Raw genomic sequence first — 22,298 nt, 5'->3', positions numbered from 1 at the left:
TTTTTTGAGTAAACCACTTAATAAGTCCCTTGTCAACCTTTTCATGTGCAGATAAGTTTAACTTCCTACATCTAACATTTGTTTTGTCATACGCTGATAAAATGTTTTCTCTGTTTTTCCATATTGTTGCATCAGTAGACTTTCCAAATGCTAATTCCTTACAAATGTCACTCTGCTTTACTCCACTTTTTATTTTGTTATTAATCTCGTACTTTTTAATTAGTGAAAAAGCTTTCCGTTTTTGTTTTTCCATTCTAAAACGATTTACATACATAACGCGACAAAAAAACAACAAGTCTCACCAATATAAACAACTCCGCCGGATTGGTGTTGCTGAGCGTGGAAGTTCGTTATAAACGGAAAGTGAATATACAACTATCCTAAAAAGTTATAGTTATATCCGGAAGTTCGTTATAAACGGGTTCGTTATAACTAGTAAAAAAATACGTTGGTCTTTATGGACGACGTTTAAATTAAATAATAAAAGTTCGTTTTAACCGAAAGTTTACTATAACCGGGTTCATTATATAATCACTTTTTAAAACCGAAGCTTTTAAGTATTGGGCCTCTTCCCAACACCGCCTTTTTGAACCGCGCAATTGCCCGTAAATTCGAAATTTTACGCAATAATTAAAAACGAATGTTAGTTTTCATGTCACATCCGATATCCTCACCAAAAAAACCGATTATTTTTACGAATAAGAAGAAATAATTGCAAATTTTCAATTGTTCTTTTAAAACCTATTTTCGCCTAAAGCCGCACAATTTTAACACATTTATGCCTTGCCAGATTGTGCTCTAAAGAGAGAAAGAAAAAGAAATGTGAGTTTTCCATAGTTCTTTTTAGTTAGAGCCACAGAATTGTATCTCCAAAACGTAACAGTTGTCCATAAATCCGACTTTTGCCGAAAATTTTCGCGAATAAAAAATGGAAATGTGAATGTTCATTGTCCAAACCAGCACAGTTTTAACGTGGAATTTTTTCAACTTTGTTCAACAAATGTAAAAAAATTCGACTTGTTTCTTATTAAGCTCCATTTGCGCCGAAATCCGCACAATTGAAACATGCATTTTTACCAGTTTTTAGAGCAAAATCGTTTCTGTAAAGTAATAAAAAGTGCCTTCAAGTCATATTTGCGCTTTAGTACGGAAATTTGGCCATGCGTTTTGGCCATTTTTCACAATTCTCCAAGAACCCGACTTTTTTTCGAATTTTTACGAATTGGAACAGAAATAAATTAAATCTTTGAATTGTTTTTCAAAAGGTCCATTGGCACCTAAACTCGAACAATTTAAACCTGCATTTTTTTCATTTTTTTGCTCAGAATTGTTGTCCTAAAGCATAACAGTTGCCCGAAAATCTGACGAACTTTTTTTCGAATAAAAACGATAATTGGAAATTTTCAACTGTTCTTTCAAGTCCCATTTGCGACTAAAGCCCCACAATTAAAACAAATTTTTTAGCACAAAATGGTGTAATAATTTTTCGTAAATTCGACTTTTTTGCGCATTCGAGCCTGACTTTTTAACCATTTTATTGCGGAAAATCAATCTTCTAAGGTCTAACAAATGTTCATAGAACCGACTTTTTCTCGCATATTTACGAGTTTTAAAGAACAGAAATGGAAGTTTTTAGTCATACCTTCAAATCTCATTTGCGTCTAAACCCGCACAATTTAAACGTAGGTTTTTTGCCAATTCATAGTGTGGAAACGTTCGTTTAAATGTCGCAAAATCCGACTACTTTTTGGCGCAATTTTGCGAATGAATGAATAAATGTGAGTTTTCAGTTGTTGCATTTGCTAGACCCTCACAATTTGAAGTTGGATTTTTGCCGTTTTAAAGCGAAAAATTGTACGGAAATGTGAATTTTCATAAGTTCCATGAGCGGCTAACTCGGACATCCTAAAGGTAGTTTTTGGCAATTTTATATCGCAAAAACGCTTCTTTTTAACTCTAAAATTGTTCAAGAATGCGACTTTATTGCAAATTTTCACGAATCATGACGAAAAAAGACTGAACTTTAGATCGCATTTGCACCTAAACCCGCACAGTTTAAATGGGCATTTTTGTAATTTTATTGCGCAAAACCGATATTTTCCAGTTTTAACAAAAATAGCGTCGCAAAAATGCAAAAACTTGTCAAACATTCCCGTTTTTAGCTAAATTCACGAGTTTCTTGAAAATGTTCACGAGTTTTCTGGGCCGTGAACAGCCCAGAAAAGTGACTATTGCAATTTGCAATTGTTCTTATTGCATTTTTGCAGTCTTTGTGTCCCCATTTTCCCAAAAGCTCCACTGAAACCATCCAATTTTAAATAAACCAGCAGGTAAACGGCACTAGAGTCGCTTCTCCGAACATTGTTAAAAACCCATTAATGGGAATTTTCTACGAATTATCACACAATACTATGATGTAATGAATAAAACCACAGTTCCGGGTCTATGGTTATCCACCTGACGCTTAAAAAACCGACGCACGCTTCATTTGGTGTCGCCCTTGAGGATGATCGCCCCAAGTGCAGGCGAAACATCGGCTGTACATTCATCAAAACTCGAATAGATCACTTTCTCAAGTTCCTACAGGATGTAAGATAACCTGATTACATACATTGTAAGTGGATGTTTCATAACATATCCAGTTTCGCGTGTATTTTTTCAGCCGCTATCGCTACTCGTTAATGCATTCTATGCAAATCAGGCACAAAATGCGTTTTTCCGTGCCAGCCGATGCATGGGCCGTACCCGCATTTTTCACAGCGATGACCCTAATTAATAGACCTCAAGACCTTGATGGGTTTTCGCCAGCTCAACTTCCTATTCCCGCACTGTGTTGTCCGATCGTGCCGCCCGACCATTAAAATCGCTGAAACCTTGAATAGAAGTCGTCTGCAGGTCAAAAGTGAATAAAAACAAACGGGGGCTGTAGCTATGCAATCACTCCAGGCACGTATTGAGCCACTGAATCAACAGGAAAATTCGTTGCATAGTTTCTGACTGATCAATTTTCGCTTTTTTCACCAGGATCCTACTCAATCTTCCAGTCCGCATAGTGTCCTCAAAACTGTTTTTTTTTCTGAAAAATGCAATTTGGGTTTTCAAATGCATTCAGAATTAGTCAAAAGTGTGAACATTTTAAAAATAGTTGGGTTAGTAGCACGAAATCACTGTACCTGGGTAACACTGTGTTGAGTGTATGAGCTCAATGCATCATAAAAAGTGTTTTTTTTTCAAAATTGCATGTTTACGCCCTTAAATGCGTTGGAGATTCTCTAGTCCTTTAAAAAAAATTGTCCATTAACTCGCCCCAGAATCTTTGCCATCTATTTTAGCCGAGATATCGGTACCTGCTGCTCCTGCTTATCTTTTGCTTGTCCTTCATGAACAGGACTTAGATTTGTGCAATTTTTCATGCTTTCTTCCGGGTTTTTGCAGTATTTTCTGGGTAACACAGTGAATTTTCAGGTGTTGGCGCAGTGATGCCGATACGGCTGAGACGCGTCAGCGCAATTTATGAGACAGTACACGTGCTGTTATAATAATATAATAAATATAAAAATGTTGTTAATGGGGTTGCGCCGTGAGATGCGAGGTGTTATAACGCATTGAGGCACAGAGCGGCAAACACAAAAGCGCCACACAACACTTGCAGATGTCGTACCAGATTTATCTATCCCTTAATCTAGAAGACAGAAGCATGAGTAGAAATCAATCCAGAGGCGCCAGGGTCTTTCTCAACCTCAAAACAGCGTTCTTATTTGAACGAGGATCGTTTCACAGCTTTTTCCATTCCATCTCTTGAAAAAGTTTTTGTCTTTGACTTTCTGACAAAGTGATGGCAAAATTTGCGTGAACAAAAACACTTTAAAAATTAGGCAAAAACGAGACAAAAAAGTAAAAATAGCCATAACAATTAAAATAAAGCGATTAAAACAAAAAACGTGCAAGCACGTCCTTTGTTCGGATGTCATTGCCAAGTACGCGCATTAATTGTCTCTAATGGTCGTAAACATCAATTACGCGCAGTTGGTCCGAAATGGTTCGTTGAACATTTTTAATGTTCCTTCTTATATCCGTTCGAGCTCACGTCTCAAGGGCGACTGTCACTCAATGAGGGAATAGGGTTATCATTGTATCAAAAATTCCTACAAACTGAACATTAATCTATGGTAATATATATATATGAAAGATTAAATACGTTTTTACTATCTATCTATTGCTATTTTGTTAAATATTTAATAAACAAATTCAGCTAAAATTCAAATTATTCATGAATCTCTAAAACGCTCGTTGGTTGTGACGTCTCTGGTCATATAAATGGCGGATTATCTACGTTTTGTGCATAGTGTTTCGTTGTGTGGTTGTGTTTCATTAATTATTTTGTGGATTTAAATAATTTATAGTTTGTGTTAAACTTAAAAATGGCTTCAGAAGGATTCCTTAACGCGTCAACAAACAATTTACCATGTGTACATATTTTTATGGTTACCGAATTTTTAAAAATAAGGGTGTCAAAGCAGCATCGTAAGTAATAATCAGTAAATTCATTATTAGTTACTCTCTTGATTTAGGTACATCACGTCTAGCTCCTTTGAACCATAAAACTTCACGTGCATAATCATGAGGAACGGTTAGAAAGAGTTTGTTTGGGGCACTCATTGAGGTATTCTTGCATCCTGGCACAAAACACCACTTATTTTGTCATCCATACATGTCACTATTTTCCATTATGCAAGATAATAATAATCAATAAAATAATGATAATCACAATAGCTTAAATAATAAAACAAAACTGCGAAAACAACAAAATAAACACGAGACACTTTGCTGATATGACCTGCTACGTCACAATCGGGATAGGCAACCGACGATACGGATTCGGCGTTTTTGGCGGAAAATATCTGATTTGAATTTAAATTCGCTTTAAAATTACTATGAAGACTTTTTTTGCAAAAAAATCAATCAGTGTAATGTTTGCCATAACTACTTTCTATATATCAACATTTAAAAATGTGAAAACACCCTATTTTTGCAGGTTTAAGCCTCGACCCCAACTTATCGATGGGACCGATAGGACCGCAATCCCCACTAGACATGAAGCCAGATGCCGCCACATTGGGCCAGTTCAGCCCCCAGGGCCCCAACAGCCCCAACTCGTACGCGTTGGGGCAAGTGGGGCTGCTCAGTCCGTCGCCGGGGAGTGGAGGAGGAGGGCAAAAGGGCGGCCAGGGCAGTCCCTATCCCCCCAACCATCCGTTAAGCGGCTCCAAACATCTGTGCTCGATTTGTGGGGATAGAGCGAGTGGGAAACACTATGGAGTATATAGGTTAGTTGAGACAGAAAGAAGATCGTGAAGCCGTAGTGGGAAGAATTGGTTGGACTGTACAAAACAGGGATTAGTAATATCCCATTTTATAATCGAATGATTCCATCGAACTCATGCACATTTGTATTGGACGCTTCATTGTTTCTGGGTCATCAATCCAGGAAAACTCAAAAAGTACAATTTACTTTTTCTCGTCTTCGATTCGAATTATCTTGCCCCGAAACAATGGCTGGAATTGCAAGTTGAATCGAGGTATTTTCGAATGATTTAATTCAGTTCTTCCCCGGTACAGGAAATTTATTGTAATTCACTTGCAACTGATAAAATGATCAAATAATCGTGTATTTTTGCAGTTGCGAAGGTTGCAAAGGATTCTTCAAGCGAACTGTCCGAAAAGATCTTTCCTACGCCTGTCGAGAGGAAAAGAACTGCATTATTGACAAAAGACAAAGAAACAGGTAAAAACCAGTCACTTGACCCGCAAAGTGTTCGAGAATAAATGGGGTTTTTTGGGGGTGGATTCCAGATGTCAGTATTGCCGATACCAAAAGTGTCTCACTATGGGCATGAAGCGCGAAGCTGTCCAAGAGGAGCGGCAGAGGACGAAGGACAGAGACAACTCAGAAGTGGAGTCCACCTCCAGCATAGCTGTGGACATGCCATTGGAGCGAATAGTTGAAGCTGAGAAACGCGTCGAATGCAATGAAGTATCGGCGTCATTAGAGGTAAAACTAAAGAGAGAAATCGCCGTATTTTTTCCTATCTCGGTTTGGTATGGGTTTGAGTGTCGAACGAACAAAATTGGTCCTTCGAGCCGGATCACAAGAATCATTGCTAAGCCGTCAGTGTCTTAATCGGTGGATAATTCGGACATTTTGAAAAGTATTGTTTTTTAACGCAAATTCTTCATTGTATCGAACTAAACTTGATTCAAAACGAACTAAATTAGATTGCAAGAATCATATACACAAAGAACACTTTACAAACCCAGACCAGTGTAACGGAGCACTTGGTTTATTCTGAAACTGATTTCTGCTGAACTGTATTTTAACACTTAAAAAAGTGTGAAGACATTCTTATTTAGTTTTTATCAAATCGGCAAATTTTAATGACATTTTCCGGAATGATTCCTGCCATAGCCTGAACGATTTTCCGGTTCTTAGTTTATATAGCTGAGAAGTTACTAATGTTTAAAGGCTAACGTGCACAGGTGTGAGAACCGCAATTTTTAGACCAACATTTATCAAGCTAACAAAAATTGAGATTAAGTGTAATTCAAACGGATTTTTCAGAATTTTTAGGTCCAAATGTTTTCTACATGTTTCAAAAATTTCAAGTTGCTTCGTGCCCTGGACAAAAATTAAAAAATTTGTAAGAAAAATTGTGCAATTAGTGAAAATCCGTATTTTTGGACAGCGATAATCAGGTTGCAAAAAATCAGAATTTAGCGTGATTTCAATTAAAATTTCAGCCTTTTCAGAATCAAGTGCGTTTTTCAGACAATGAGCTCTTCATATGGCCATTGACTATTTATGCGAATTTTTAAAGGCCCGCTTGTTTGAGAACTTTCATTTGCAAGCCAGAATCTGGGCATAAATCAAAATTTAATGCGGTTGGAATGAAATTATCAAGATTTTTACACATAAATATCTTCTATAGACTAGACGAAGTTCAAGTTGCCACTTGTTTAAGCTGAAAAGTACAGAATTTTCAGAAGAGAACTTGCACTTGCAAGAACACACTCATTTTTAAACGAGTACTTATGGAGTTTCATTTTCTAGATGAGAAGTTATGCATTTTCAAAGGAAAACGTGCGCTTGTGTAAAAACCTTCAATTTCAATGAAGTGTCGCCGTATTTTTTCCTATCCCGCTTTGGTACGGTTTTGAATGTCTGATGCGTCAAGCAACAAATAAATATATACCGGCGATGTTCAAAAAACAAACAAAATTGGTCCTTCGAGCCGGGTTACAAGAATCATTGCTAAGCCGTCAGTGTCTTTTAATTGGTGGCTAATTCGGACATTTTGAAAAGTTCTGTTTTTTCACCCAAATTCTTCCTTCCATCGAACTAAATTAGATTGCAAGTAGGTATCATCTAGAGAGGATTTCCCAAACTTTTACCACCTTAACATTTTTCAAGCTAACAAAAATTGAGATTAAGTGTAATTCAAACGGATTTTTCAGAATTTTTAAGTCCAAATGTTTTCTTCATGTTACAAAAATTTCAAGTTGCTTCGTGCCCTGGACGAAAATTAAAAGATTTGTAAGAAAAATTGTGCAATTAGTGAAAACCCGTATTTATGGACAGCGATAATCAGGTTGCAAATAAATCAGAATTTAGCGTGATTTCAATTAAAATTTCAGCCTTTTCAGAATCAAGTGCGTTTTTTAGACAATAAGCTCTTCATATGGCCATTGACTCTTTATGCGAATTTTTAAAGGCCGCTTGTGTGAGAACTTTCATTTGCAAGCCAGAATCTGGACATAAATCAGAATTTAAAGCAGTTGGAATGAAATTATCATGATTTTTACACATAAATATCTTCTATAGACTAGACGAAGTTCAAGTTGCCACTTGTTTAAGCTGAAAAGTACAGAATTTATGGAGTTTCATTCTATAGATGAGAGGTTATGCATTTTCAAAGGTGTGTAAAAACCTTCAACTTCAGACCAACGTTTAGAAAGTTGGCAATAATCGGGATAAAGCACGGTATGAATGAAACTTTCAGGTTTTTTCAAATTCCCATCTTTCTATAGGTTGTAAGTCAGCAATTTTTATAAGTTAACACGCCCTTGTCTGAAACCGTTCATTTTCAGACCTGCATTCATCAAGCTGGTAAAAATCAGAATTTAGTTTGATTCCAACGAGTTTTTTTGAACTTGCAGCCACAAATGTCTTCTCTATGTTGTAAAAATTTCAAGTTGGTTCTTGTTCCGGATGCGAATTAAGGAATTTGCAATTGCGTGAAAACCCACACTTTCGGCCAGCGTTAATCAAGTTTTTCGAATTTCAGGGTAATTTTAATAAATCAATGGAGTTTTATAGACAGTGAGCGTCTTGTGTTGCTACTGGCTCCACATAAGCACGAATTTTTCAGTTCAGTTTCAAGTTTATGCTTGTGCTATTATGGAAGTGATGTAGTTTTATGAGAGGGCGAATACACATTTGCTAAGTTCACATAAATTTTTATTGAGTGCAATTTCGATAAGAATTCGGCAATTTCAAGCTTCAACTTCAGGCTTTCGACTGTAACTTTGTCTAGTTTATCAGTGGTAGATTTTAATTAAAATGCCAACATTTGGGTTGTAATTTCGTGTCGAGGCCCTTATTCACAAAGCTTGCAAAAATCGAGATTTCTTGCAATTTTCTTGAAATGCTTAGCACTATCATCGTCCGGTGTTGGCTATAGACTGTCCAAATAGCAAGTCGCTACCTGCCCTGGTTTGGGAGTTGTTATGAATTTTTCAACGAAAGTATACTTCAGGGATGAAACTCATTTACCAAGGGTGTAAAAATTGAGATTCGATGCGATTTAAATGAAAAATTATACGTTTCAAGATTGACATGTTCGCGATAATCGGGGCAAATTTCAAGTCGCTACCTGCTTCCGTTTAGAAGTTTCGAAGAGAATGAATTTCTGAATTCAAGCTTTCATTCTCAGAGACATCAGCAAAGGACGCAAAACAGCATTTAATGTGATTTCGATCACAATTTTTAGGCTTTCAGAACCGACTATTGGCTATCGACTGAGAAAATTGCATGTCGCTACTTTAATTTAAGACTCGTATTTATTCAGTCTGGGTAAATCGAGATTTATTGCGATTTTAGCGAAATTGTTTAAGCAACCCTTTAGGGGGAAAGTTTCATTTAAAACATTTACATTTTTGCAAGCCTTTTTGGCAGGTGAAAAATGTGGGGCTGGTTCTTTTCCTCCAGTGAAAAGTATTGAAAATGCGCAACAAAATAGTGCCAGTGCGTCCAGACGCGCCTGAATTTCCAGTAACGAAACTGTTTGCTTAATGAAATGGTATCGACCTTTCGAGTGGCTGATCAAAACGCATTCATCAATGCGATTCTAAGCGCAAAAAAAGATCTATTTCGGGTGTCTGATATGGGAAAAGCCATCGAAATAATCGAATAGCAACTAATAAAGACGGTGCATTTATTTGCGTTTCGGGCGTCAATGCACTGTCGACCTTGTGTGTTTTATGGCTATTTAGGATTCCAGATTAGTTCTCGGAATGTGCACCAAAACAATTTTTATCAGCGTCTGCCCTGAACTGGTTTTGTGACGAATTTCGTGTCGTTTTGCAGAACATCAACAGCAACATCAGACATGCATCCAACTCGCAACTGTTGCAGCTGCTCGAATGGGCGAAACTTCTGCCACATTTCACTCAGCTGAACATGCAGGATCAGATTGTTCTCTTGAAGAACAGCTGGAATGAACTACACATTATGGCGCTGGCCCATCGCTCGATGACGGTTCAACAGGGGATTCTTCTCGCCACTGGCTTAACAATCAATGAGTGAGTCAATCGCTCCGGCAAAGAAGTTTTCCATTCATTTGGGCTGTTTTCAGGTCGTTATCGCATGCCATCGGCGTGGGAAACATCTACGTGTGGATACAGGATTTCATCAATAAGCTGCGAGAAATCCGAGTGGATAAAACGGAACTGGCCTGTCTTAGGGCTGTTATTCTTTTTAATCCAGGTACCTACTAAATGCAAGCATTTCACCCCGAACTTTCTGTTTTTAATGCAACCAGCGAGCAAAATTAGTCACTGGCCTAGAGGGGATGACGTCACGCCGTTAACTGGCCTACAGGGGATGACGTCACGCCTAAACGCTTGGGCCTTGTTCTTAAGGCGGTGTTGCCTGCACTGTTTAAGAGTTTAGATATTTCTGATAATTATCAAAGTTTTGTCAAAGATGATGGGGTTCTGCGCCAATAATTTCCATGAAGATTCCAAAAAGTGTCTTCGAAAATTCTACTATTCTCGCGAATTTTGACAATATTAATATAATTGTTTTGTGTTGTAGAGTTTCGTGGCCTTGTCTGCAAGGAGGACGTGAATGTTATTCGCGAGAAAATATACGAAGTGATGGAGGAATACGTGCGCACGACTTACCCGAGCGAACCAGGCCGATTCGCCAAACTTCTTCTGCGACTTCCAGTGCTCAGGTCGATCGGCCTTAAGTGCCAGGATCATTTGTTTTTTTACAGGTAAATTTCGCTTATTAAATAGAGCGCCATCAGCAAAATAACATTTCCGATTCTGCAGGTTAATGTCAGGAGTAACTTTGGACTCATTCCTCGCGGAAATGCTTGAAACCGCCAGGAACTCTTAGGCAAGCAGTTGGATGGACCTTAGTTGTAGGAAATGTTACAAATAAAAAAGTACGAAAAGCACGTAGAATAGAGCTGTTGAATAATTCTGTAAAACGTTGTAGAGGGAAAGGGCACAACGAGAGATTGAAGGGTTTTTGGCTGATTTTGCGCTTTATTGCCCGTTAATTTTTACATAAGCAAAACCATCTCTATAAGATTCAGTCTTTCCCTCAGATGCAAACCTGTGATTTATAATGATTAATTAATTAGCTTGTTTATAGTTAATTAAGTTTACAAAAACAGTGTATTACTAGCGAGTATTTTTGTAGTTCATTTTCTCTAAAACGATTTTAGGTACCTGTATTGTTTCCATATGGGGGTTTTGTAACTGCAATACGAGCTGTTAGTGTTGGTTGTGTTTGAAGATTAATCAAAATTCTATAATAGTCTCTATCCATATAAATATATACATAAAAACACCCGTTTCAAGTAGATATATTTATTCTAATTTATCATGCTCATTTCGATTGCAGAATGTTTTGGTTGGTCTGAGCGGTTTTTCCCTGAGCGAGTAAAATTTCCTCGCTTGGGGCATTTTATTAGAAGAAAACGTCTGTAAATAGTAGATTTAAGCTGAAGAAATGATGGAATGTATTCTATTCCCGTTTAGGTTTATGCTGTTAGAGAACATTGATGAATTGTACTATTGACTTGAAAATTATTCCTTGTGTAGTTTATACATTTGAATTCTATCATTATGTAAAATTATATTTTTAATAAATTCTATTTTAATATTGCACTGTGTTTTTTTCAGCCTTGAGTTCCAAGTAGCAGAAGTAATGAATGCAACCTATTTACAATCTGAACGGGCTAAACCAAAGTCCAAACATTTTTTTATTACAGTCTTTGTTGTTTTTTAATCAGTTTTAGTTTAATGCATTTTATATCTTTGGGAATAACATTGCGAACTTAAGCAATTTTTTAACAACGCACTATTTCGCCTAAATGCAAGTCTGGGCAATTAAGAGGCTTTACATCTAAACAATGGGTGTTTAGAGAATTAATTCAATGAAATTTTTCCTATTTTGCTGCTTATTTAAGCCAGTTTGTCTCCATCGCTGCTTAATTCACCTGCAGATATACTGAAAGAAAAATGCAAAAAGCGGCTGCAGTGTCTGAGATGGACGAGAATATTGAGCGCAAACAATCGTGAAAATATAATTTCAGGAAATTGCCTATTTTTTCAGTTGCAAGGTTTGGAATTAGGCATCTTATGGCCGTTTTACTACACACGTTCTTAATATGCATCTCCCTAACGAGGGTTTCGATGTCTTTGGCTATTGTGGCCATGACCGATATAAATCCAGACATTCCGGTGAGGATTTGAAAAAAAAAATACGCTTAAAAAATTATTTTGCTGAAAAAATGCGTATAAAAGTGTAGGTAGCTTAAAAGATACAAAACATACCTACTCATTTATAACGGGGTTTGAATACAAAGTCATGCTCTCAGCGAGGCTCAAAACTTTGACTACATTGTTATCGGGAGCTTGTTCGGTTTCCAAAAAGTTTTTTTGCTAATTTTTAAATGTTATATGACCGATAACAGCGTTGTATACAAATGAACAAACACATTTTTAACGGGCTTTGATTGCAAAGTCATGCCCTCAGCGTGGCGGAAAATCGTTGCTACATTGGGAGCGAGAGCATGCAGTCTTCCTGCAGTTTTTATCAGCCCATAACTATTAAGTGCTACTTGACGATCTTTATTCGTTTATTCAGAAGCAGATTTATAAATCAATTTGTTCATTCAATCAATCAGACTTGTGAAAAAATGCGTAAAGGTTACAAATATGTTACAAATTCCGATGAAATTTGTAAAAAAATTATTTTGATGAAAAATTGTGGCCAAAAACATACTCATTTTTAGGGGGTTGTTTGCAAAGTCATGCTCTCAGAGTGGCGAGAAACATTGAAGGCGAGAGGTTGTTCTTATCATCCAGAAGCTTTTTCCAACAGAGCCATTAAATGTTACTTGCATATCCGCTGAACGTTCTTCGCTTCTTCAGAGGAAAATTTGCAAATCAACTTTCAAACATGTCTAAAAAGTTAAACCAATTTTCGAACTTCATCATAATCTATCAAAGATTTTTAGGTGTGCTTGAAACATTCCTGGCGTGTGGTTGTTCTTCTAGTTGAAATAACCAAGCAGTTTCGTTAATATTTCGCATTTTGCCTTCTAACTTTTTATAGGTTAGGAGCTTGGGATAAAGCCTAGTGCGGAAAAGAGAGCTCTCGAAACGCTCCATCGAGAAGGTTCTAAGGCATATTCAGTTATTTTCCTCCGTTGGCCAGATATCAGCTTCTACACTCCCACTGCTCCAGAAACATTGACTTTTACTTCAATCGTTTTAGAGGTTAGGAATGTCGCATAAAACCTAAGTAGTAAAATACAGCTGCTGAAAAAGGCCACCAAAAATATGTAAATGGATGATTTGATATTTCTAACTGTTCTTGAGATTTAGGGTGTTTTAAAGTTCCAGCTCTTGGAAAACTGTGAAACCTGGGCTATTCTGTCTGTTTAGAGGTTAGGAATTCCTGATAAACATTTATGAGGCCAAACGGTCTCAAAAAAGTTTCTAAGGCCAATTCTGGAATCTTTCACCGTGGCCCAGGTAGACGCTTTGAAGCTCCTAATTTTGATAATTTTGCCTCTGTCTCGTTATAGGTTAGAACTTTTGGATACAGCCTGAGCAGCAAAATACAACTCGTGAAACGATCTATAAAAAAGGTCCTAACGCCTGATTTGATTTATCAAGCCGTATCTCAGATACATAGAGTTGTACATCGGAACTTTAAGGTCCACTAAACTCTCTAAACTTTGCCTTATATCTGTTTAGAGGTTAGGAATGAGGCAAACATATAGTTATTCGAGAAGCTGGATCGAAAGCATCCAACTAACTAGATTTTTTTCGTTGTCGGCTTCGAGCCCAAGATCTCACATTTTCTTCCTATGTTTTTATAGGTTAGGAGCTTCTGATAAAGTCTACTAAGACGAAGATTCGGAAACAAAGTTTCGGTCTTCCCAGGCCAAATTTGCGGAAAATTTCAGGCACATCGCCATGTTATCATCTGGCTGTTATCACTGGCGTGTTATTGTCGTTCTTCGTAGCCCCGCCCCTTTCCGTTCATCAGTTAGGAAGTTGTTCAATACGACCTTTGCTTTCTTCACTATCTCTCTTCCATGTATCCAACCTCCAACCTTCTAAGTATGRATCTTTGACTCTTTGATCAGCTTCCTCCTACACCTACATCTCCATATGGTAGGTGGAATGTCCCCTTAAACACCTGACACTTAACAGGTTATTAAAAAYATCAGCYCAACAGGTTAYTTAATCAAAACCCACTAAAACCCTGACATCTCCAAAAAKACCTACAATTGGGACAACACTGGCRTGTTATTGTYGTGCTTCTACTGGTCGTATSTGATCCTCCAACCATTMTSCGGYTACATTTTCATCCACATCGGSTTCAAGTGGGTGGTTCTTGGTGTGATGCTGATGAACATCATCCCCTTCATGCTCATCCCTGCTGCGGTTTTCCGGTTTGGATCGCCCGGGCTGATCGTTTGCAGGTAGAACCCATCCTYATAACTTCCTCCTCAAAGTTCATAWGCATTTTCAGAGTCATTCAAGGMMTGTTTCAAGGCTTCACCTTCCCAGCAGTCCAACATGCTTTAAGCTAGTGGGCCYCTAAGAACGAACGATCGCTTCTAGCAATRGTAGCAGAATCCGGTAGRGTGCTCAGTGTTAATGGGAACAATCGAACTTTCGAGCACATTTTGCAGGAGTTAAAACGGGATTTATTGCGGCCTCTTYGAGTACTGGCTTCAWATCGGCCAGCGCCTGGGGTYGRMCTKCTCTCTTCTACATATTAGGAGCCGTTTGTCTTGTGTGGTGTGWMTTATGGGCGATTTTCGCCTCTGAATCACCGTCTCACACTCACTCAATGATCAGCGAAACCGAGCAAAKATATATCGAGGAGTGTTTGGGGTCAAAAGACTCAGAAGACTCAGGGCGTTTCTTGGACCCTCACGGTCTTCGACACTCAAATTCCTTTGTATTTGAGTAAGGCTTTAGGTTTCGATGTGGCATCGGTGAGTGAAATAGCTAATCGCCCCAGTTGAGACTGATGGGGGAGTTTCCAGCATGGAGCTGCGTCTGCTTCACCTGCAGTGATGAAGGTATTGATCAACATCCCATGGGCTTTTTTGAGGGACTTCTGGGTGTCAAGAGGATGAATCAGCTTGTGGACCTGGAGGAGAATCAATCAATCCTTGAGTACTTCTCCCCAACTACTCTTCTTGGACCGTGGTGATTTTCTTGTTAAATACCAGGCTCCTACATCCCAATGCTGGTGCTGATATGGTTGGGATTCCTCACCAAGCAGCAAACCACTTTAGCAGTGATTCTCCTCAATATCCAAGCTATCAGCGCTGTGAAGCTTTTCGGCTCTCTGATCAATCACGTTGATCTTTCGCCCAGATATACAGGCGTTTTGATGGGGCTGGAAAACACTCTTGGGCAAGTGATTGCAATGTTTGCGCCCATTTTCAACCAACTGATGGTGGCAGATTTGGTAAGTACTCCGAACTAGGACCACGAGCCTTTTTAGGGATTAATGAACATTTCTAGACTGATGTTGCCAGATGGAGATCAATATTCTTATCATTGGCAGCAGTGGAGTTTGTAACCTGCCCATTTTTCATCCTACTGGGCAGCGCTGAGGTCCCTTGGTGGAACTCGAGAACCAGAAAAAATGAGGAAAGGCAATAGAAGCTGATCTTATGATCAAACCGTATTTATCCCAATGATGTCAAGCGAGCATTAAATCAAAGTGGTAAAGCGCCTCAACTTTTCAAATTATAAACAAAAAACACCTATAAATAGGTGGGAAAAAATAGAGTCGTAAAGAATCGGCGTGAGCCCGCATCACATGTCTTACTTATTCGAAAGTTACGTAATATTTTGCTAAGTTAAAATTATTTATAGCGCGGTTTATAAATGAAATTTACACCAATAAAGTTTTCATGTTTGCATGATCAATTAACACTTTGCATCAGTGAGTTAACATCTTTCTTTGTTACTGCAACAAACTGTATGTTTTGTTGTACACAGGGTGATAGTGGCGGAAAAATTCTTATAAAAAACCGAGAAAATAGCCAAAAGCTGTCACATAAATGTGGCAACTATGTTTTTGACTGCACCTGCAAATCACGTTTTTTTAAACAAATTGGGCGCAAAATCGCGCCTGTTTTTGCGTCAGGATTTTATCGCAACGCTGAAAGCATGACTTATAACGTATCATGAACAACCCCTGTATAGAGGGAAAAATTATGTGTGAAAGGTGCGAAAGAGAGAAAAAAAATAAATGAGTGGGGCTAATACAGGGGGATTCAAAATGGGCGCCATTCCTCTGAGGGGTTTCAGGGAGTACAGAACACGTAGTAAAAAAAATAATTTTTGTCAAAAAGTGAGATATTTGCAAAAAACTAGATCAGAAGGACGGCAACAATGTCTCAAGGTAATCTGCAGCATTAACATTAGATACGTAAATAGGCGTCTATCGACTTGTTGCTTCTGAAATGTCAAAAGCGCAAGTAACCACTGATCAACCTTAAAGTGAGGTTAAAATGCAATGAAATAGGTTAGGGTTTCGGATGTGTCGCTTATATGTAAAACAACCTACAACTTTGATATTCTAAATGAGACGCCATGATAAGATTTTGGTACTTTTCGATATAAACGGCGGCGTCGCCTTGTTGAAAACATTTTGGAGAACCAAATCTAATCGAGTATCTAATTGAGCGAGAGCACAGCATCTAGAGGCATCGAAAACAAGAAAAAATCAAGCAAACTCAAAGAAACCCCAACAAACGGAAGCGAAACCAAACTAACCGAAGCAAACGTCAACAAACCCAAACAGAGCCAGAGCTCTAAGACTCAACTACTATCAGCTTCATTTTGTTAGATAAAAGACATTGAGGAACAAGAGCGTTTTTTTTTAAATTAAAATAATTATAAATTTAAAGTAAAATACAGGGTGGTTGAAAAAAACGTTGATGCAAATTTGTAGTCACATTTGTCCACATCTGATATAGACACTCACTATAAAACTATTACGTTTATTTGAACTTGTCGCCACTTAACCTCCCTTGATAACTTGAAGAACTGTAAGTATCCAAACTGTACAGGGTGGTCAAAAAATACGTCCAACTTGATATAATCTAGTCTGGAAACAACGACCAAGTGTTTTATTGTAGAACCACCTTTTATAAGACCACACGTATGAGAATATCGCGTCAATGTCCGCATCGTCATTAAAATCGGTTGATTAGTGATAGTAAGACATACAATAAAACTGAAAGTTCGCCATTAAGGATGATTCGACAAGAATTTCGACCGCTTAGACTGTGTTTTGGATTTCCGCGGTTTCCTGAGGGTTTCGGTACAGAAACTGTACATTCAATGTGATTTTCTCGAAGCTTAGTGCGATTTTTAGGGCCAATTTCCGCAATAGTTCCGCAATCAGTTATAAATCATAATCCGAATTGATTATGATATTAACTCGAATTAATCTTTATTTGATTCAATTCGCAGACGTTTAATCCTTAGCATTCGCTCACTGATCTTCAGTTGGGTTTATTTCCCATATTTCCACCGAGGATGATTTCGCAAACAAGTGAATATAAGGATGAGAAAGCGATGGAGGCCGAACGAAACGAACCAGCCAGAGGTAAGCAGGACGAGGTAAGCACAGTTTTTGAGTAAAATTAACCTCTATTTTAGTGCCATGGTTCGGCATCAGGCACGTTATGACGATTCTACTGCACACTTACTTGATTTGCAATTTTTTGACCAGATCTACCATGTCGCTGGCTATTGTGGCGATGACTGATAGCAATGCGTCCTCAAATCCAGATATACCAGTGAGTTAATCTGTACAATTCATTCACTATGTCATGTGCAAACATTACGGTGTCGTCCGCATAGAGGAGATTATTTAGACAAGAGCCGCCTAAAACAATTGTTTAAACAATATCTCTTCTGCGAGATAAAGGGGATCGGAGCAGAGATTAGTACAGTATATTTTGGTGGTTGGCCTGTTCTCCTTAGTTTTGGATAATGCTTAGATGTTTATCATAGTTCTTGTGTCACCTACTTTGTACGATTGTTCAATAGAGTCACGCCTCGAATGCTCGTAAGAAATAAATGACAGTGTTTTCTAAAGCCGTTGCATCTCATCTGCAAACATGACGATATCATCTGCATAGCGGAGGTTATTGAAACGCACGCCGTTTGAAACGATTCATGTTCGTAATTTTTCCAAAGCTTCGCTCAATATATCCATTACCAGTAGAATATCAGAGGAAAGATAATACAACTTCTGCTGGTTCACCTACAGTGCTGATTCTTGTGGCTCTGGTCACACTCTTTGGAGAATTCTTAAATCTTTATCCTCCTTTGCGGTTCCTTTGAGGGCTTGTAGCACCTTCTGTTCCGGATTTGATCAAACGCCTTTTGAAAGTCTATAATAAATGGCTCGTTAAGCTGATGGTATTGATTCTTCATACGAAAGCTTGATCCTCCGTCTGTATTCCGGCCGGTTCTGAGGTTTTTTCTGCGATCAACATTTTATGGTTTTTTTTCAACTGCCCAACTTCAAATACCCAACAATCAAACTGCTTGTTGGGTATTTATTTATATTTTATATTTATTTTATTTTTATGGTTGCTTTAATCTGCTGAGTCTCCTAAGCAGTTTCTCCAAGTTTATAAAGAAGTTCCTTGGTTCACAACCATTTCTTCGTGATCATTGGCCAGTTTTCCAACTGCTCTCTTTATGTACTGGCCAGTTATTTCTCTCATTCTTTTACATGCACTAAAGTCATTAAARCTMTGTARAGTGTTTCCATTTTTKMTTCCATTTYGTCCTGTTTRGCTTCTCTTCTCTGTGTTATTTCCATTRTGCGTTGTTYWTATTCTTCTGTTTTTYCTGTCATCCACCAATACAWGTTTTATATTGTCTTTCTTCATTCYTAAAAAAATGTATCTTTTTCTCTTTACCGCTTTACTACGTGAATATTATTTCTCTTCTKTGCTTCCGYCTTTYTTGYCTGYTTCTCTGCATTTKTCTCTGCATTYWGGTTTTCACKKAYGACACCASTTCAACAGATTRTTCGAGCAAAATCCATTAAAAGACTAAAATGTTCTTCTTTGTGCTTTCTCTGATGGATGTTTATGACAATTCATATATGTTTTTGTCATTTCTTTGTTCAGCCCGATATTCTGATTAGCTTCAAGGTGATTCTAGAACCTCCTCTTTCCTTCTAAGGCACGAGGTTGCTTCCTCTTTGCTACTCCTATCAGTCCTCCTCTTTCAATTCATTAACGCCATATTTCTTGTATTGGTTTCGTCGCATACTTATATTCAAACATTCTTCTTATCATGTTTCCCTCCTTCCCAGAACTCATATGAATCGAACTGCGTCTTTGAGGTTGAAAACAGCTCAAAACTTCTAGTGAAAGCTCAAAGCGTTTACATGATCAATTCAGTTAAGGATTGCTCAATTAAAAAAACGCCTCCATTATCACGGTTTCTACCTGCCTGTTGGTTTTTTTTGTAATTTAATCGTTTTCCTTCTCCCAAGCCTCCTCTCTTCCTGGCAAGGTCAATACTTAGAAGGTTGGAGGTTGGATACAAGGAGGAGAGATAGTGAACAAGAGAAAGGTCGAATTGAACCACTCCCTAGCTACGGGGGCTACGAAATCTACTACCGCTGTTAGTCGTAGCCCCGCCCTTTTCCGTTCATCAACTAGGGAATTGTTCAATTCGACCTTTCTCTTTTTCACTATCTCTCCTCCTTGCATCCAACCACCAACTTTCTAAGTATTGAAAGATGAACGGAAAGGGGCGGGGCTACGAAAACTATTACCGCTGCTATTCGTAGCCCCGCCCCTTTCCGTTCATCAGCTACGAAGTTGTCCAATTCGACCTTTCCCTTCTTCACTATCTCTCCTCCTTGTATCCAACCTCCAACATCCTAAGTATGGGTCTTTGACTCTTTGATCAGCTTCCTCCTACACCTACATCTCCATATGGTAGGTGAAATTTCCCCTTAAACACCTGACACTCAACAGGTTATTAAAAACATCAGCCCAACAGGTTATTTAATCAAAACCCACTAAAACCCTGAAATCTCCAAAAAGACCTACACTTGGAACAACACCGGTGTCCTACTATCGGCCTTCTACTGGTCGTATGTGATCCTTCAGCCGTTCTCCGGCTACATTTTCATCCACATCGGCTTCAAGTGGGTGGTTCTTGGGGTGATGCTGATGAACATCATCCCCTTCATGCTCATTCCTGCCGCGGTTTTCCGCTTCGGATCCACCGGGCTGATCGTATGCAGGTAAAAGCGTGCTTGCCCTACTGAGCTCGACGTCACTTAGCTCTTTTTGTAGGATAGTCCAAGGCCTATTCCAAGGCTTTTGCTACCCGGCTATACATCACGCCTTGGGGCTGTGGGTGCCAGAAAACGAGCGATCGTTGCTCTGTATGATTGCCAGAGCTGGTATTGACCGCAAAGCGCTTCGCTAGCAAAATTCTGGATAGTTTTTCCTGTTTAGGAAACAAAGTGGGGTACATCATAGCAATGCTGAGCACCGGCTTTATATCAGCCAGCTGGTGGGGGTGGCCCGCAGTGTTTTACATCTTGGGCACCATCAGCCTCATCTGGTGCCTGTTTTGGGCTGTTTTGGCCTCCGACTCTCCGGCAGATCACGCCATTATCAAAGAAATCGAGCGCGACTACATAGAGAAGTCCTTGAAGACGAGAGAGAAGGAGGACATCCGATCAGTTCCCTTCAGGGCAATCCTCACTTCACTCCCCTTCTGGGCGATTGCGGTGGCAAATGCTGGCATCTCGTGGAACTCCACTTTGACGGAAAACGCCATTCCGACCTATCTGGGCAGTGCTTTGGGCTTCGATATTTCCTCGGTTAGTAAGGGAGCACAGCTTCACAGGTGAAATGCCTCAGAGGAGTGATATTAAGCTGGGTTTCAGAACGGAGCTGTAACCGCGTCGCCTTCAGTGGTCCAGCTGCTGATTAACATCCCAGTGGCTCTTTTAGGCGATTATTGCGTCTCAAGAGGGCATTTTAGCTTGTGGACTTGGAGAAGACTGGCGCAGGCAGTTGGTGGGGGTTTCGCGAGTTTTAGCTGAACCGCTGGAGTCAATTTTCCTCTTTTCTAGGTTGCTACGTTCCTGCCCTCCTCCTCATCTGGTTGGGCTTCTTGTCGCAAGAACAGCGTGTTTTAGCAGTGGTTTTGCTCAATCTCAACGCAATTGGAGCAGTGGAAATCTTCGGCTCTTTGGTAAATCACGTCGACTTGTCCCCTAGATATGCGGGCGTGTTGTTGAGTATTGAGAACACGTTGGCTCAGGTGATCGCTATGTTTGCGCCCATGCTTTTGGATCTGGCCACTGACTTGGTAAGCATTTGGACTTGACTGTGTCCGATCTAGACGATTGTGGGTATATTTTTTCATTTCAGACAGATATCGTGATGTGGAGGTGGATTTTCGTATCATTGTCAGTCATTGCAGTGATAACGGGCACGTTTTTCATTCTCTTTGGAAAAGCTGAAATCCAGTGGTGGAACTCGAAGAATACCAAAGACGAAGACTAGTACTGCGCGCAATTTTTATTATTTTGCCAAGCAAATTAGCATCTCCACTGGCGCCCACTAATTAATACGTCAGAGCTAATAAACGATGATTGTACCAGCTAATTGTTTTCCCAACGTAAATCGCTTCCTAATTTTTAAGGCACTAATTAATTGGTGTCATATGGACGGTGACGAAACGTCCAGCGTCATTTTTGCGTGCAATTTAGCTCATAAACACGCCGAAATATTTAGAACCTAATTATCTTAAGTGAATTGAATTATTTGTTGTAGAATTTCAATTGTTTTGAACCAACTCTCGATAGATAAGAATTACATTACGCTTTTTTGGTGCGATTAATTGCAAATCAATGTATCTGGCGTATGATCAAAGATCATAAATTATGTCTTAATAAAGCCGAATAAAGGTAATTCTTGGTATCAAACGCCGGTCGGCAATAAAAGAGGATTTGGATCTGATAATGATGGTTTAGCATGATTTCGCATAAAACGTTTATTAAATAATGCGGGCTTTCCAAGGGGAACAGTTTTAATTTTGTGGATTGATGTCGAGGAGCAGCATTTTCTGCCCAGACTTTTGCTAGGAAAACGACCAAAAGCGGCAAAGATTAAACTCGTGCTGTATGAGGGAAGGATTTTAATAGCCACAAGCGTCGAGCTGAACATAGTTATGAGTAGTCAAATGAAGAAATTGTAACAAACCTCCATCAGAAAGCACAGGGGGAATCAATAAGAACATCTTCGTCTTGGAATACATTTTGTTCGATCAATCTGTTCAACTGGTGTCTTTATGCTGGTGTCGTCCGCCAACATGTTTTTCGACATTATTGCTGGTTTTGCTTAGTTTTGAGAGATCATCGTTTGGGCAAGTAGAAAGGAGTTTTAGAAACT

The 22,298-nt window shown here is 38.9% G+C and overlaps 3 protein-coding genes across 8 annotated transcripts in view; all 3 read left to right on the top strand.

Moving 5' to 3' along the window:
* Positions 1-11,458, top strand: part of LOC109540778 (retinoic acid receptor RXR) — a 35,904-nt gene extending 24,446 nt beyond the window's left edge. For all 4 annotated transcript variants that reach the window (XM_019909246.2, XM_019909245.2, XM_019909248.2 and 1 more), the window contains 7 exons: positions 5,036-5,327; positions 5,681-5,785; positions 5,854-6,052; positions 9,644-9,858; positions 9,912-10,042; positions 10,373-10,556; positions 10,615-11,458. In XM_019909246.2, the coding sequence (XP_019764805.1) occupies positions 5,036-5,327; positions 5,681-5,785; positions 5,854-6,052; positions 9,644-9,858; positions 9,912-10,042; positions 10,373-10,556; positions 10,615-10,681 (1,193 nt within the window). In that variant the 3' untranslated portion in view covers positions 10,682-11,458. The remainder of the gene's footprint in view (positions 1-5,035; positions 5,328-5,680; positions 5,786-5,853; positions 6,053-9,643; positions 9,859-9,911; positions 10,043-10,372; positions 10,557-10,614) is intronic.
* Positions 11,459-11,814: 356 nt separating this feature from the next.
* On the top strand, positions 11,815-15,678 carry LOC125502986 (putative inorganic phosphate cotransporter). Its single transcript, XM_048662622.1, has 4 exons — positions 11,815-11,870; positions 11,916-12,036; positions 12,591-12,645; positions 15,057-15,678. Exons 1-4 carry the CDS (start codon positions 11,815-11,817, stop codon positions 15,314-15,316), a joined length of 492 nt encoding a protein of 163 aa, XP_048518579.1. The 3' UTR covers positions 15,317-15,678.
* A 1,318-nt stretch (positions 15,679-16,996) lies between these two features.
* Positions 16,997-21,507, top strand: LOC109540791 (putative inorganic phosphate cotransporter). 3 transcript variants are annotated; one of them, XM_048662524.1, is made up of 9 exons: positions 16,999-17,141; positions 17,172-17,455; positions 17,509-17,648; positions 19,929-20,131; positions 20,184-20,293; positions 20,349-20,719; positions 20,786-20,918; positions 20,975-21,213; positions 21,276-21,507. In XM_048662524.1, exons 2-9 carry the CDS (start codon positions 17,386-17,388, stop codon positions 21,408-21,410), a joined length of 1,401 nt encoding a protein of 466 aa, XP_048518481.1. In that variant the 5' UTR covers positions 16,999-17,141; positions 17,172-17,385; the 3' UTR covers positions 21,411-21,507. The 3 variants fall into 3 exon arrangements, with proteins under 3 accessions (XP_019764828.2, XP_048518481.1, XP_048518482.1); XM_048662525.1 differs by having other exon boundaries at positions 16,999-17,167; positions 17,222-17,455; XM_019909269.2 differs by having other exon boundaries at positions 16,997-17,455.
* The last annotated feature ends 791 nt before the right edge of the window (positions 21,508-22,298 follow it).

This window comes from Dendroctonus ponderosae, unplaced genomic scaffold (genome assembly GCF_020466585.1).
Source record: "Dendroctonus ponderosae isolate FM_Combo_2020 unplaced genomic scaffold, Dpon_F_20191213v2 Dpon_F_20191213_11, whole genome shotgun sequence".
In the NCBI taxonomy this organism is placed as follows: Eukaryota; Metazoa; Arthropoda; class Insecta; order Coleoptera; family Curculionidae; genus Dendroctonus; species Dendroctonus ponderosae.
This window is presented reverse-complemented; position numbering and strand designations above follow the sequence as displayed.

Excerpts from the sequence above, each read along its gene's own strand:
- LOC125502986 (XM_048662622.1), top strand. The coding sequence starts at position 11,815 with ATGCAAAAAGCGGCTGCAGTGTCTGAGATGGACGAGAATATTGAGCGC. Across the intron at positions 12,037-12,590 it reads ATATAAATCCAGACATTCCG|GGGGTTGTTTGCAAAGTCAT; the intron begins GTGAGGATTTGA and ends ACTCATTTTTAG. Across the intron at positions 12,646-15,056 it reads AGAAACATTGAAGGCGAGAG|GCTCCTACATCCCAATGCTG; the intron begins GTTGTTCTTATC and ends GTTAAATACCAG.
- LOC109540791 (XM_019909269.2), top strand. The coding sequence starts at position 17,386 with ATGATTTCGCAAACAAGTGAATATAAGGATGAGAAAGCGATGGAGGCC. Across the intron at positions 17,649-19,928 it reads CCTCAAATCCAGATATACCA|ACCTACACTTGGAACAACAC; the intron begins GTGAGTTAATCT and ends ATCTCCAAAAAG. Across the intron at positions 21,214-21,275 it reads TGGATCTGGCCACTGACTTG|ACAGATATCGTGATGTGGAG; the intron begins GTAAGCATTTGG and ends TTTTCATTTCAG.